General features: G+C 41.1%; 1 protein-coding gene across 4 annotated transcripts in view; it reads left to right on the forward strand.

The window, feature by feature from the left end:
• The window catches only part of DGKH (diacylglycerol kinase eta), a 356461-nt gene that overhangs the window by 217367 nt on the left and 123845 nt on the right, over positions 1-15249 (forward strand). For all 4 annotated transcript variants that reach the window (XM_088482783.1, XM_088482872.1, XM_088482720.1 and 1 more), the window contains 2 exons: positions 13182-13286; positions 14633-14765. In XM_088482783.1, the coding sequence (XP_088338909.1) occupies positions 13182-13286; positions 14633-14765 (238 nt within the window). The remainder of the gene's footprint in view (positions 1-13181; positions 13287-14632; positions 14766-15249) is intronic.

Consider the following 15249-nt stretch of genomic DNA (forward strand, 5'->3'; position numbering starts at 1 on the left):
GTGTGTGTGTGTGTGTATATAATATTATAGAGAAATATAAAATCACACATTATATAAAGTACTATTTGCAGCAGAGGTGTGGGGGCGGCTTTACTGGGCAGTGCGGAGGCATGCCAGTACGATCGTGTCATCACGTTCCCACCCCCGCTTTATAATGCCGATATTACCAGCATCGTAAAGCAAGGGGCTGGGCTACGATGACTCGATTCAGCGTGATCGTGTCATCACCCCCTCCTCCCGCCTTGGGCTGGCGGTGGCCATTCTGGGAGACTTGAGTAGGCAAGTATGGTGTTATTCTGTCTTTAAAGATAGAAAATATTCTTTATGTATAATAATTTTTAACTTAGATATTTTATTAAATACACAACTTTAAAATTTGCAGTGTCAGCTGCAATAGCATGTTTTACTACTATACAATCCATAGTACTTTGTATTTCTATACTGCTCATCTGTGTCTTAAGGGTTTGTTGGTTGTAGTAGTTCTTATCCAACAGTATGCTCTACATTGTTCACTATTGTAAAGCTGGGTACACACTTTTTCGATTGCAGGCTGATCTGGTAAAACTGTCCCGATCAGCCGTGCAGTCTGTCCCCAGTGTGACCCGCTGTCAGCTGCATGTGAGCCACGTACATACCGTGCAGACATAGCACAGTGTGTACGGGCTTTAATGAGATTGAGAGGTTGAACGGATAAATATTAAACAGTACATAAGATGAGACCTCCCGATCCCTACCGTTGCAGGAGCATTAAAAGCCGTTTATCGGCTAACGCTTCTGCATCGGGACAGCGTACACACCTATACAATCAAACGGCCGTTCTCTCGATATAGAAAGAACGTCCCGACGATTGCATAGGTGTGTACCCAGCTTAAACCTTGCATGCTCATTAGTGAAACTGGCATTGCATTGCTTTTATTGACTACTCTGTGTCCTGGCTGATGAGCTGTCCATTGGAAAAGAAAATAATATTGTAATAAAACATTTGGCTCCATGCTAATGATGCAAGAATGGTTCTTTGCATTAAGTATTTATTGGAAAGAAAAATATCGGCTATTATTGAGTTGGCCACAGGCTGAAAGAAAGCAAAAAGAAAAAGCAATCTAATATGCAGTTTTTATAGCTTGGTATATTGAGACTAAGGGCTATTTCATATTTGCCGGTTTTGCCCGGGCTTGAAAAATAGATAAAAGGGAAGCAGGTGGGTCCTTTCACACGGCACGGTCACGGTATGGTCGACGTGTTACAGCCGGGAATATCTACTGTGCAGGACGGCTGCCGTGCCGTCTCCATGCCGTCCCTTCACGCCAGTGGTTTAAAAGAAACAATGTTTCCTTTCACACACTCTTGCTTCTCCCGGCCGGGCTTGTGCAGCAACAGCTGCTGCTGCGCATGCCCAGTTGGGTTAAAAAAAACCCACAAAAACATAAAAAGCGTCTCAAAGAAACGGCCTAAAATTACCCAAAATTCAACTATTTAATTGCTTTATGCACCCCAAATTTAGAGTATTTTTAAATAATTCCTTCTTTATATTTTTTCCCCTTTTTTTTTAGTCACCTCCAAAGTACCCAAAAAGCTATTTTTTTCCTACTTTTTTTTTTGCATTTTTCATTTTATTTGTATAAAAGTAAACTAAAAAAGTTTGCTTTTTCCAATTTGTTCAGTTGTTCAATTTGTTCAAATGCACAAATTGGCCATTTAATACCATTCAAATACTTCCAGTACTTTGACAATTTTGTTGCAAAATCATACAAAAGGCAGTCAATGGGAAGTTTTTTTTGGGGTAGAGCAAGCTGATCCCACTTTTTAATGCACTTCTCTTACATCGCATTTGGCTGATTAATCGAAACCCCCGCTGCGAGTATCGCAAATAGGCATTGTTTATTGGATTGGAAAATTCTCGGTTGCACGCATTTGTGCGAAGTCTGCGAGTTCCATGAAACAACTCGAACCTAATTGGATTGAAAGTTTGTTCCTGTCGTGCTTGATTTAATCTTTGTGGCTTTTATCCTCACCAGTTTGTATTCTCAAAAACCAAACCCTCGATCAGATATTCACACGTGAGCAATTTCATCTGACCATAGCCCCCCGCATCTCATAACGACCTCCTACCGCTCAATCCTGCAGGATCTTTACGGGGGGGGGTGGGGTGGTGTTTATATATACACACACAGATATACACGTAAATACACACATATATATATATATATATATATATGTATGTGTGTGTGTATTTATTTACGTGTATATCTGTGTGTGTATATATAAACACTCCCCCGCCCGTAAAGATCCTGCAGGATTGAGAAGTAGGAGGTTGTTATGAGAGATATATATATTTATTATTATTTATTATTACACACACACTTACCATGCTGCAGGTTGCAGATGGCCCTGGCCCTATTTCATTAGCCCTCTTCCCCTAGCCACCGGCAAAATGCTACAATTCACAGGTCAATTGGGAGGGGGCGGGGACAAGTGATTGTAATGGAATGATGTCATATTAGCTCCACTTTCTCAGATTGACCCGCGAATCGCAGCGTTTTGTCAGGGGAGCGGGGCTTAATAACATGGTGTCTGCTCTACCGTTGTGTATCTGGGTACTCAGAACCTACCCCCCCCTGCGTGCGCTACTGACCAGTGTCACCAAAACATCCCTGCTGCTGCCCTGCAACTGGCTGGGTCCTGGCCACTAGGATATGCTGGAAAGGGCAGGATGATCATGGATGAGAGATTTGTATTGCAGCTACTGTAAGCATTAGCAGCGGGTCCCCGGGGCTGGAGCACCTGTGCAAATTTCCGGAGCCTCCATGCGCAGCCCTCCCCTGCTGCCGAACACTGCGATGACCAATGCCCTCTTTGCACAATCCCTGGTCTTCCTGTTGAGCTGACTCACCATGGTGCCCCTGTCCAAACTTTGTTATATATACTGTATAGAGATGAGTAATATATCTGACACTAGATAAAGGACATGCCGAAAATATATAAGGGGGAAATTCAGTTAGCCACTTTAAAATCCTGGTTTACCGCAGTTTGACTTAAGCTTTTCACAATTGAATTACGCGTTATGTCGGCATCTCACTGTAGTTAGACATGCTAAGTGTGGGGAAATATTAAGAATTCAGCCTGTACTCCAAAAAACTGCAAACTAACATTGGCTAACTGTATAGTCTATAACTAGTCGCCAAAAGCAAAGTATTTGGGCCTCTTATAAGGCTTCAAATGGAAGGTTTTTGCAGTTTTCGATAACCGTAAAAAAAAATGGGGCACTTGCAGGGGTGCCACAGGTTGGTGGTCCAGGACCAAATCAAATTATTTCTTATCAATGTGATAGGCAAAAGCAGTTCTGGGGACTGCCAATTACAAAATATGTAAACTAACAGAAGCACAACCCTGTCCATGGCGCCCCTAGGACAAAAGTTCCTTACTGTAAAATTCAGCAAAAGTAAATTGTGCTTACTTGTAACCTTTAGGTTAAAGGTAAGCACAATTTACTTTTGCTGGATTTCTCAATAAGGAAGTTTTGTCCTAGGGGTGCTATGTAAAAAAAAATGCTGATACTTTAGGGCACCGTGATTAAAGAAAGTTTGGGGACCACTGCTCTAGATGAATTTGAGGTGCACAAAAATGCAAGAAGGTTGATATTCGTTTCATTTTTAGATACATCCGTACAGCACCCCCATATACCTGTCCCACATCTTCTAACCAATTATTTTGCTGAATATCCCCCTAAAAGATGTGAGTAATGGCTAAATTATGTTAATTAAAAACTTCTAAGTGACTAATTATAGGGGGTTGTCCCAACATTCTTATCTAAAAATCGTTAAATTCCCCAACGTTTTACTTGCCCAGGGGTTGCGAACAAAAAGCTGCATTAATTGTTATGGAGTGGAAAAGTGACTTAATACGCACGGCTAATTGAATAGGGGAAAATTCACACCTGGCCACGTTAAGTCGCATGTACTTGCGGTAACCCACTAACAGTGTTAATACCCACAATTAGGGTAGAATTTAATTAGGAGCATCTAAAGTTACTTGTATCCATAGTACCATTTTTCCAGGTGGAGTGATTACATGCCTATGTCATACACAAAGGTTCTTGGTGTAACTTGTATATTTATCTTGTCTGTGTTATGCTATTTTATGGTCACCACTTTGAGATCCCTCATATAATTAACAGAATGTACTATATATCATACTGCAAGATTGCACAATAAAGGAAAAATGGCAACTCAATTACCCCAAATTGTAAGTTTACTAGTTGTTACTTTTGGTTAGATGCATATTTAAGTGTAGTTGGGTTTCTATTACACAAAATTCCTTTTTTCAGTCCAATTTGCAGTATTTACAGCGGAGAGCCCCATTCGGTTCATCTTATTTTCACCCAGCTATCTAAACTTGCTCAACAGATATTTTGTTCACCTGCCTGTGCTGCTAAAAGGAAAGACTATACACAAAACCCATGTCTTGATGTTTCTCCATGTTTCGTGTAATAGTTTTTCCACTTGATGGTATTTCAGAGCAGACCTATTCAGCCGTTATGCCACCCACGTTTCAGTGCATCTCAATTAACTTTTAAATGATCTGCTTCCTGTTATGGATGTAATGAGCGCCGTGCTTTTCACATTGCAGAACATGTTTAATTGTATTATTTCCTTTTCTTCACTTTGTTCATAAAGGGCTTTCTTGTCTCATTCCTAGTCCATACAGCACTATAATTTTGCAGCTAATGACGGTACTGAATGTTATTTTTAACTGTGAAGAATATATATATTTTTTGTAGTAATTTTTACATTTTAGATGTCAGTTGTGCAGTAGTTCTGTAAATTTAGCTGGTCCTATCACCCCAACTTTGATGTGTCAATACATGTTTGTCAGAAACAGAAAATAAATACAGTAATCCATTGCTCAGTTAATTCTGTATTATACATGGAATCATGGCAATAGATATGTCCCATATGGAACAAAACAAGACAGTTGTCAGTACTTGTTCTTACTATTGCAATCTGGATTGATCTAGAAACCGTTTTAATTATGGGGGTTTGATTTTTTTAATTATTACATTTTAAGCTTGCACCCTCACTGACAAGCGTGCAAGTCCTACACTAATATATATGCTCTAAACACCATTAAATTGCATTTCAAATAAAATTTTGCCAGATATTTGGAAATGCATTTGTAAGAGCAAGGGATGGCAGTGGTGTTTTTGCATAGAAATCTAGGGACAGATTCTGTGGAAAGCAAGTTCCTGTATTCAGCTCACAGTGCACATTTATCTGCCTACTATGGTAAACAGATTCTGCTTGCACCTTCATAAACACGAACAGAGGCCCTGATTCAGAGCCGGACGCTCTAACAGAGCGCTCGCTCACAGCTATAGCGACCACCCACAGCTATAGCGAGCAGCTAGGAAGATGGTCGCGATGATCAAGACCATCGCGACCATCGGGCTTGCGACGAGACCCTTGTGGTAGGGTCTCGTGGCTGCAAGCCCCAGAGAGCTTTCGGCTCTGACAGAGCCGAAAGCTCTCCCACTGACATCACTCGTGATATCAGTGGGACCGGCCCCATATGGTAGGCGTTCCCATGGAAAAGCTTCAGTCTGGGCAGCCACGCTCCCGACCCGCCCACCAAAGGGTTCGTGCTGTCACTCAACATCGACAGCACGCCCACTTTGGTACGAGATGCGGAGCGACGTTTGCATGCGCACTGGGCCACCATCGACCTGCTTGCGAGCGTATAGCGCTCGCGAGCGGATCTGAATCAGGCCCAGAATCTGTCTATGCCAGTTAATGCGTGGAAGCCACAGGAACGGAAATCGGCGACTCTAATTGAGTCTTCCCTATTGTCTATGGGCATGGTTCAATGTTATAGGCAATACTGATATTTTCGCAGCTGAGCGATTATCGGTAAACTGCGTATACATCTACATCACACTGCGCATGCATCAAGGTATAATACTGTAATCGCTCACAGTGACTTTTTACTCGCCGTGTGATTGACCATCAGGGAGCATGTGGAAGAGGTATCTGCGATCTTAACGCAATAATAATGGCTCCGGTGTCTCAGTACACGCGGCCATTATGCTTAGCATAGGGCTTTCCTGAAGTCCGATTATCGAAGAATCAATGACAGATGCCTGGATTTGCAAAGCCTCAGGGGGGCATCTCAATATACTCCTCGGCATCTGTGACATTTGCATATTTTCCAACAGCAGCTACGTACCCAGATGCGTCATCATTAGCGTAAAACTCTGAATCAGGCCCTACAACCATGGCCAAAAGTTTTGAGAATGACACAAGTATTGATTTTCACAAAGTCTGCTGCTTCAGTTTTTATGATGGCAATATGCATATCCTCCAGAATGTCATGAAGAGTGATCAGATGAATTGAAATTAATTGCAGTCCCTCTTTGCCATGACAACAAACTTAGGGCCTCATTCAGACCCACTCGCAAGCGGCTGTCCGCTCGCAAGTGGGTCGATGGTGTGCACTGCGCATGCACACGACGGAGGGAGCTCCGTCGTGCGCATGCGCCAGACGCGACGAACGAAGGACTTTCCTTCGCTCGTTGTGTCTGATCAAAGGGGGCGTGCTGTCGATGTTGATTGACAGCACGCCCCCTTTGGTGGGCGTGCCGGGGGCGTGCCTCCCAGACGGAGGCGTTCCCAAGGGAACGCCTACCGTCAGAAGCCGGCCCCACTGACATCACTAGTGATGTCAGTGGGAGTGATTTTGGCTCTGATAGAGCCAAAATCACTCCAGGGCTTGTGGTCGAAAAACCCGACCACAGGCTTCTGGTCGCGCTGGCGATGGTCGCGATGGTCAAGACCATCGCAACCATCATCCTGCACGCTCGTATGTGCTGTGGGTGGTGACCCACAGCTATACAAGCGTCCAGGAGGACGCTCCATTTTTATGGAGGACAGCCCTCATTCAGAGCGTGCGCTCTGCTCAGAGCGTCCGGCTCTGAATGAGGGCCTTAATCCCAAAAACAACATTTCCACTGCATTTCAGCTCTGCCACAAAAGGACCAGCTGACATCCTGTCAGTGATTCTCTCGTTAACACAGGTGAGAGTGTTTGCCGAGGACAAGGCTGGAGATCACTCTGTCATGCTAATTGAGTTAGAATAACAGACTGGAAGCTTTAAAAGGAGGGTGGAGCTTGAAATCTTTGTCTTTCCTCTGTTAACCATGGGTACCTGCAAGGAAACAAGTTCAGTCATCATTGCTTTGCACAAAAAGGACTTCACAGGCAAGGATATTGCTGCTAGTAAGATTACACATAAAATCAACCATTTATCGAATCATCAAGAACTTCAAGGAGAGAGGTTCAATAGTTGTGAAGAAGGCTTTAGGGCGTCCAGCAAGTGCCAGGACCATCTCCTAAAGTTGATTCAGCTGCGGGATCGGGGCACCACCAGTGCAGAGCTTGCTCAGGAATAACAGCAGATAGGTTTGAGTGCATATTCATGCACAGTGAGGCGAAGACTTTTGGAGGATGGCCTGGTGTCAAGAGGGCAGCAAAGAAGCCACTTCTCTCCAGGAAAAACATCAGGGATAGACTGATATTTTGCAAAAGGTACTGCTGAGGACTGGGGTAAAATTGGACTGCTGAGGACTGGGTTAAGTTATTTTCTCTGATGAATCTCCTTTCTGATTGTTTGGGGCATCTGAAAAAACGCTTGTCCGGAGAAGGAAAGGTGAGCGCTACCATCAGTCCTACAGTATGTCATGTCCAACAGTAAAGCATCCTGAGACCATTCATGTGTGGGGTTGCTTCTCAGCCAAGGGAGTGGGCTCACTCACAATTTGCCTAAGAACACAGCCATGAATAAAGAATGGTACCAATCATCCAAGAACAGTTTGGTGACTAACAATGCCTTTTCCAGCATGATGAAGCACATTGCCATAAGGCAAAAGTGATAACTAAGTGGCTCGGGGGAACAAAACATCAACATTTTGGGTCCATGGCCAGGAAACTCCCCAGGCTAATCCCATTGAGAACTTGTGGTCAATCCTCAAGAGGCGGGTGGACAAACAAAAACCCACAAATTCTGACATACTCCAAATATTGATTAGGCAAGAATGGGCGGCCATCAGTCAGTATGTGGCCCAAAAGTTGATTGACAGCATGCCAGGGCAAGTTGCAGAGGTCTTGAAAAATAAGGGTCAACACTGCAAATATTGACTCTTTGCATAAACTTAATGTAATTGTCAATAAAAGCCTTTGACACTTTTGAAATGCTTGTAATTTTGCTTCAGTATACCATAGTAACATCTGACAAAAAGGTCTAAAAACACTGAAGCAGCAAACTTTGGGAAAAGCAATACATTCTCAAAACTTTTGGCCATGGCTGTATATTAATAGTAAGTTTACATGTCCTCACCTGAGGGGTATATTTACTAAAGGGAGAGTTTTTAGAAGTGGAGATGTTGCCCATAGCAACCAATCAGATTCTAGCTATTACCTTCTAGAAGGTGCTAGTTAAATGTTAAGTATAATCTGGTTGGTTGCTATGGGCAACATCTCCACTTCTAAAAACTCTCACTTTAGTAAATATACCCCTTAGTGATCATTGTGAAAACTTAGTGTTATAAAGTTTTACACACTTCCAGCTGTAAACTTATTATGGATATTATGCATCACCTTGAATTTCTGTGTACTTTATATGATCATTGAACTATTTGATGACTTTTTCTTTTTATTATTATCTCTTATTTATATAGCGCACCACATACAGGAATAATTACAATGAAACACGCACAATTCAATATAAAAAGGTACAAAGGGTAAAAATCTAACTCTAAAATATGTTGATATCTAAGGGGGGAATTCAACTGAACGCAATGTTGTTTAGCTCCTGGGATGAGTGCCCGGAGCTATTCAGTTGTCCGCATTGCGCCTGGAACTTAAGTGGGGAGATGCAGTTTACCTCTACTATTACCCGGGGCTTAATTACGGTTACTGCATTTTCCGACTTAAGTGCCGGACGTGATGCTATTAGCGCATGCTGTAAGCCCGCAACTAGCACAGCTGCACTAGTTAAGTTGTTTTTTTGCTCGCACCTTATGAGGGTGTAAGCAGAAATCCTCTAGTAGTGGGTTTACAGCGCGGCCAACTGAATAGATTTGGGCATTCCTAGAGCTAAACTTGTGTTCAGTTAAATTCAATTACACGCGAAAATCGGTGAAAAAGTTTTGCCTATTGCCGCTTTTCTCCTGTTTGCGTCTTATCTCCAAATTCAATTCCAGGACGTTTTTGCCTAAGTGGAAACTCAATGCACTGAAACAGGCGGAAAAGTTTCTCCAATGAATGGCAGGCGGAAAAAAGTGCAAAATCTTTATTTGGGGTGCAAATGTGGGGAAATGATTCAGAACCCTTTAATTTGTTTTACCTCAGAACACCCCCAAAAAATGTCATTTTTGCGGTGAAAAAGCAAAATTTGGGGGGGATAAGGATAAAAAGTAGCAAAATAGGTTTTTGGGTGGCTGTATGGATGGGACAGGTGTTTTTAGGATTGCAGGTGCATGCAGCAGGTGAATTTTTCAATTTTTTTTTTTTTTCTTTAAAATGCACTTTAGAGACACAAAAATATGCCAGCACCCATTTTCAAGTACCCCAATTTTTATTAGACTACTTATTTTAACTAAAAAATACTGTTTTATATCATTCTTCACCACTTTTACAAATATGCTTCTAGAAAAAGATTTAACAATTTAAGGACACAAAGTTCGTTTATTAGGGCTAATAGTACACATCTGTACTGATTTTCAGTGTCCGTGCATCTTATTTTGGGGTACACACTGATTCCCCCAATGTTTTCAGTACCTTTCGCCTGTTATGCATTTTATTTGTGTTTTTGCCTGTTCTGTAGTTTAATATGGCGAAATGCGGGAATGCGCATGCCGCGAACTCACATCCCAAACAGGCGAATGCGTCAGAAAGTACAGTAGGCGAAAAGTCTCCTGACTTTTCACTGCTAATTGAATAAGGGCCTAAGTGAGTAATGATTTAAAACCATAGCACTCAATGGCCTAGTGCCCTGGGAAGGGCAGACAAGAAATCAGTGGCTGATCTTTTCTGACTAGGTGCATACTGGATACACACATAGCCGGGGAAGAACAGGATGGAGAGTCCTGCACATTACAGAATAATTTTAATACCACTGAATTCTGATGTCCCGCTCTCAGTTGCAGGGATGTCCTTCCTAAAGCCGCGTATCCACTTGCAGATATAAATGAGCGATTGAACGATTACGAGATCGTAATCGTTCAATTGCTCATTACTCGTGCATAAATCGGGCAGTTCATTGTCGGAAACGACCAGCGATGCTCGCTCCCGCTGGTTGTTTCCGACATCAATCATCGCCTGAACATGACTGTCAATCTGCCGATAACGACAGATTGGGCATGTTCGGGGATGACGGAGGATGCCTGCACTGAATGACATATTATTCGGTGTAGGCTCTACAGGGAATAAGGAACGACTGTACGATTACGATGTTGTAATCGTACTGTCATTCCCCTATCTGCAAGTGGATACACGGCTTTACAGCCAGCGTTCCTCCACCTACTGTACAGTGCACTTCATTGTTCCGGGATCTGTGCTACTAACTTTTCGGTTCTCATTTTGTATTTCTCTAAAGTAGATATTCGAATATAAATCTAGAAGCATCGTTTTGTTACAGTATTTTACATAAACGGATTAGCACTATCCTAAAAGCTATTTGCAGAGCCCACAATTTTGTGCAGTTCCACTATCATTCTTATCAAGATGTGATATTTCTCTCAGAATATAATGGCTGGCAGTAGCAAGGCTGTGTAACATCATTAGGAGTGCATGAAATTGATGATTTTAAAACCTGAGCCAGCCTGTGTGATGCCCCCCTCTGCCGTTAAAATATGGCGCGGGCACAGAAGGGACATGGTGCGGGTACAGAAGTGATGTGACACATGGCGCAGTGCCAGAGTCTTAACTATTTCCAGTAATTTCCAGCACCAATGCCGTATTTCTGAAGAAATTTCCAGAAGCACGGTACGGACAGCTGTCGAGCTTGAAACTACATTGAGTGCAGGGTGGATTATTAGGGATATGCCACTGCCAGGCCCAGAAAGATTAATAAATTACAGGAAATAAGGTGAAATAGCTGACAAAAGTCCCTGAATTTGCTGATCTACAAATAAGGACAACTAAAAATTGTCTGGCATATATTTACCTGTACTATGCAGTTTAAAGCAAAGTGGAATATTGAGTTTACATTTCCTTTAATTAAACAGATGGTTTTAGAGAGTATTAAAAGAAAAAAAAACAACAACAAAATAGACAAGTGCAAAACGAGAACCATCTTATATATAGTTGTACATTTTGTCTGTATTTACTTCGCACATTTTGAGGTGGGGCAGATGGTAAAACTTTGCATCAGCCATTTGGGGAAGTTGGGTTGTTTGAGGATTACTTTTGCCCTGAATTGCAGTAATCGTTTTTAATTTTATCAAATGTTATTTAAATGAATGATTGTAGAGAGAACTCTGTCTGTATTATTATAAGTTATGTTATATTCCACTTTGAAATAGGATAGTAGAAATCAATTTAGTGTTCAGTAACCTGTATTAAAGAACTCAGCCTCATGCCTTTTACATAGATATGTGTCACTTCTGTACATTGTAACCCTTACAATTCACTACAGGTACTGATATGCATTTTGAAGAATGTATGTGTCTTTAGAACATCTTGAAACAATGACATCACCAAACCTGTGTAGATTCCTGCGCTGCAGTACAGCTCTTACTATTCCCTTCTTACACCAGCTAATAATTCTGTTCACTTGGAAAAATAATGGAATACTTTTTGCAAAACAAAATCATTTCTTTATGGCACTCTTGGATAAGTAGAGTCTAATGAGGTTTAACAATGGTATTAGAATGATTGATTGTATTAATGATTCATTATTGCCTTATTGTGGTAATGCTGCATGTTCATGTTACACTGTCCAATTCTTTCTGCTCAATTGCTACTGGCTCAATGCTTGGTTAACACTTTGCCACTGTAACAAAGTGTAAAGAAACACAAGCTCTCCATGTACTGTATGTGTGTGTAGTTTTATTATTCCCCTATCTCTCAGTATCTTATGCCGTATCATTAAGAAGAGGCATTGTGTTACAGCCTGGGTCTTGCAGTGCATCTCATGGGTTGATTTCAATCTTCATTTCTGAATGCACATTGCTCTATCTACAAATCATAAGGAAATTGTTTTCACACTTTTAAAGTCAGCGTATGTCTTCTACTCAGGCAGAAGGTGAAAAGATGTTTAGTATATTTTCTCTGCAGCTGACTTGTTCTGTCAGAGCCCTCCCACACACTTTTCTGTTGAATCCCTCCCTCCTGCAATATTGCAGAGTCCCGTTTCTAGTCTTCATGTGATTTATACCCATTAACACCCGGCTCTTACTGGTGATGAGGTGCGATAAACTGTGTGAAATATGCATCTCCACATCCTACAGCTAGAAATGTGGAACAGCGATATTTTTCCACTACCAAAATGTACAATTAGACTGAAACCGCTCTTTCTATTTTTATTTGAATGTCATTAAATCAAAGGTTTCAATGACGAATAAAATGATTGTAGTTTAACCAATGTGATACTTCTTGTTTTCTTGAGGCTGACTAATGGAAGAAGTAAAACTAACGTAACAGTTCTGGAAATCAAATGTATTCCAGTGATTGATTTTTGTTCCTGTATCTTCTGTCACACCAGTCTACTAGATGGAAGACGAGTCTGCATGTGTTAGTATGACTTTCCTAACCTCAGAGACAAGTAATCACATAACTTCTCCATCAGAAGCCTCAAGAGCTGTATTAGAAAATTCTCTTCTCTCTCTTTTTCTTTCCTGTAACAAAATCTGCTAATGAGTCTGCTGGGATCAGGATAAATCTTGCCGTGGTTTACTCTGAGAAGAAAGTGGACCTTTCCCTTCACTCTCACACACTATTTTTTTCCCATCAAGACAATATGCAAAGCTTAAATGGTTATGCAGCTTGGAAGAGCATCTGATCAGTGCGAATGATGCACGCTCCCTGGATGTCCATGCTGCTTCCACAGTCCCTTGTAACACGATCCCTCGCTTAGTGCTGGACGATCAGCAGCCTATTTTATTGTCATTATTATCCTTTTTGTTTACACAGATAATCACTCCTTTTAGAAGGCTCATATTGTGTGCAGAAAACAGGAAAGAAATGGAAGATTGGATCAGCTCATTAAAGTCTGTGCAATCCAGAGAGCATTATGAGGTAGGCACATTCTTCTTGTGTTTGTAATGAAACTTGTGTGATGTTTCCAGCAGTGTATTTAGACGGATTATACTGGCCTTGACAACGGGATGCTAATTTAAGTGCATTCAGTGGTAGAAGGGCCATGTATCTTATGTTTAGGTTATATGACAGATTTATTTATTTATGCCAATGTGCTTCTTTCTAACAAGTACAATATCAGCCATAAGAGACTATTTAGTGTGCCTGATCAGTTGGCGTCTGTAATATTATGTAATATTAATATAGTAATCTTTTCCGCATTTGTTGGAATTTTTAGAAGAGTTTGGGAAAAACCTAATCGCATGTTTAAGGGGGCAATATTTTTTGCTTTCTTAATATCATTGTATAGAGCATCTAACATCTTTTATGTGCTGTTGGAATAAGATGTACAGCTTCTTAACCTGTACACAATTGTGATAAGTTGACAGGGAGCATTGAAATGCTGGCATTTACCAAAATATTCATGTGTGTGTAGATACGCTATAAATTATACATTCCATCTATAGATCACACTCTCCTTTAAATAAGTAATGTAAAATGCTTGTGTGGGTGCTAGAATTAGCAGCTTTACAGATTTTCCACATTTAAGTGTTCTTCAAAGAGATTGAAGATCTGGGTTACATATACGCCCACCCTCCCGCACTTGCCTGTTACCCATAAAATTAATGAAGCAACGAAAATAATACTGATCTAGCTATGGATGTTTTTGCGATCTAATGCTTGCCACATGCAACAGTATTAGGTGATTTGACCAATTATTACAACGTTTTGACCCATGTTCCAACTATTATGATCTTATTTAATTCAATGAATTGTTATTAGACATGTTGAAAAATGTGATTGGATGATTACCTCGGACATCCTGCTGTTGACCTCTGTGTGTTTTAAGTTTCCGACCACACACTGGGGATGCTGAAAGTGATCCATCTGTTCTACCTGAGCACTAAATGGTGACACCCAGTCACCAAATTGAGTTCTGATTCTGCTTCTCGTTAGCATGATTGTACTGCGTATGGCCAGCTTAAAAAACAAAAGTGTTATTAATTGTGTTATATGGCTTTAGCTTATTTTTCTTCTTTAATTGACTCTTAAGTTTGTGTATTTTTTTCATTTCCTTTTTTCTTTTGCTCAAAATTTTCTGATCTTAATTATGCCTATATTGTAGTTTTCATATTTAGATACTTTGAACCCACCACTGTGGTTTTCATCAAATGAGTGGGCTATATTTTTCTCCTGTTTTGTGTGCTTTTAGCTCATGTAAATGCATGGAACTACTTTAGCTGTAGCTGTACTGCCAAATCTTGTCTCAACTTCTCCCTTGGTAGACCGCACAGTTTAATGTGGAACATTTCTCAGGAATGCATAACTGGTACGCCTGCTCTCACGCCCGACCTACCTTCTGTAACGTGTGCCGAGAAAGCCTGTCTGGGGTCACCTCCCATGGATTGTCTTGTGAAGGTATGTTCTCCTTGATGTCTTCTATAACTGATAGCATTCAATACATATTGAAGGTTGCGATGTCATTATGGACAGCTTACTAAGTGTGACAATCATCTTGGGGTCCCTTTGCACATCATAATACATTTGATGTAGGCTAGTCTAGATTTCTTTGGTGAGGAAGGATTTGTTTTGTTTAAATGCTATGTTTGAGGTACTTTTGCCTGTCACAAATTCCCAGCTAATACTAGTGAACGCTAAAAAGAAAGGTGTTTATGTATCATACTCGCCAACCCTGCCTAATTTGTCAGGGAGACTCCCTGAAATAGCAGCAATCTCTGCTGCTCCCGGAAGAGTCTACCAAACTCCCCTGTCATGAAGTATATATATATATATATATCAAAATCGTCTAGACGTGAAAAGACGTTTTCAGCAAAAGTTTCACCGATGACGTCATTTCGCCAGGCGGAAAAGTATCTCTGTATTCAATTCCATATACTTTTCG

This window comes from Taudactylus pleione, unplaced genomic scaffold (assembly GCF_031769625.1).
Source record: "Taudactylus pleione unplaced genomic scaffold, aTauple2 ptg000005l, whole genome shotgun sequence".
Lineage (NCBI taxonomy): Eukaryota > Metazoa > Chordata > Amphibia > Anura > Myobatrachidae > Taudactylus > Taudactylus pleione.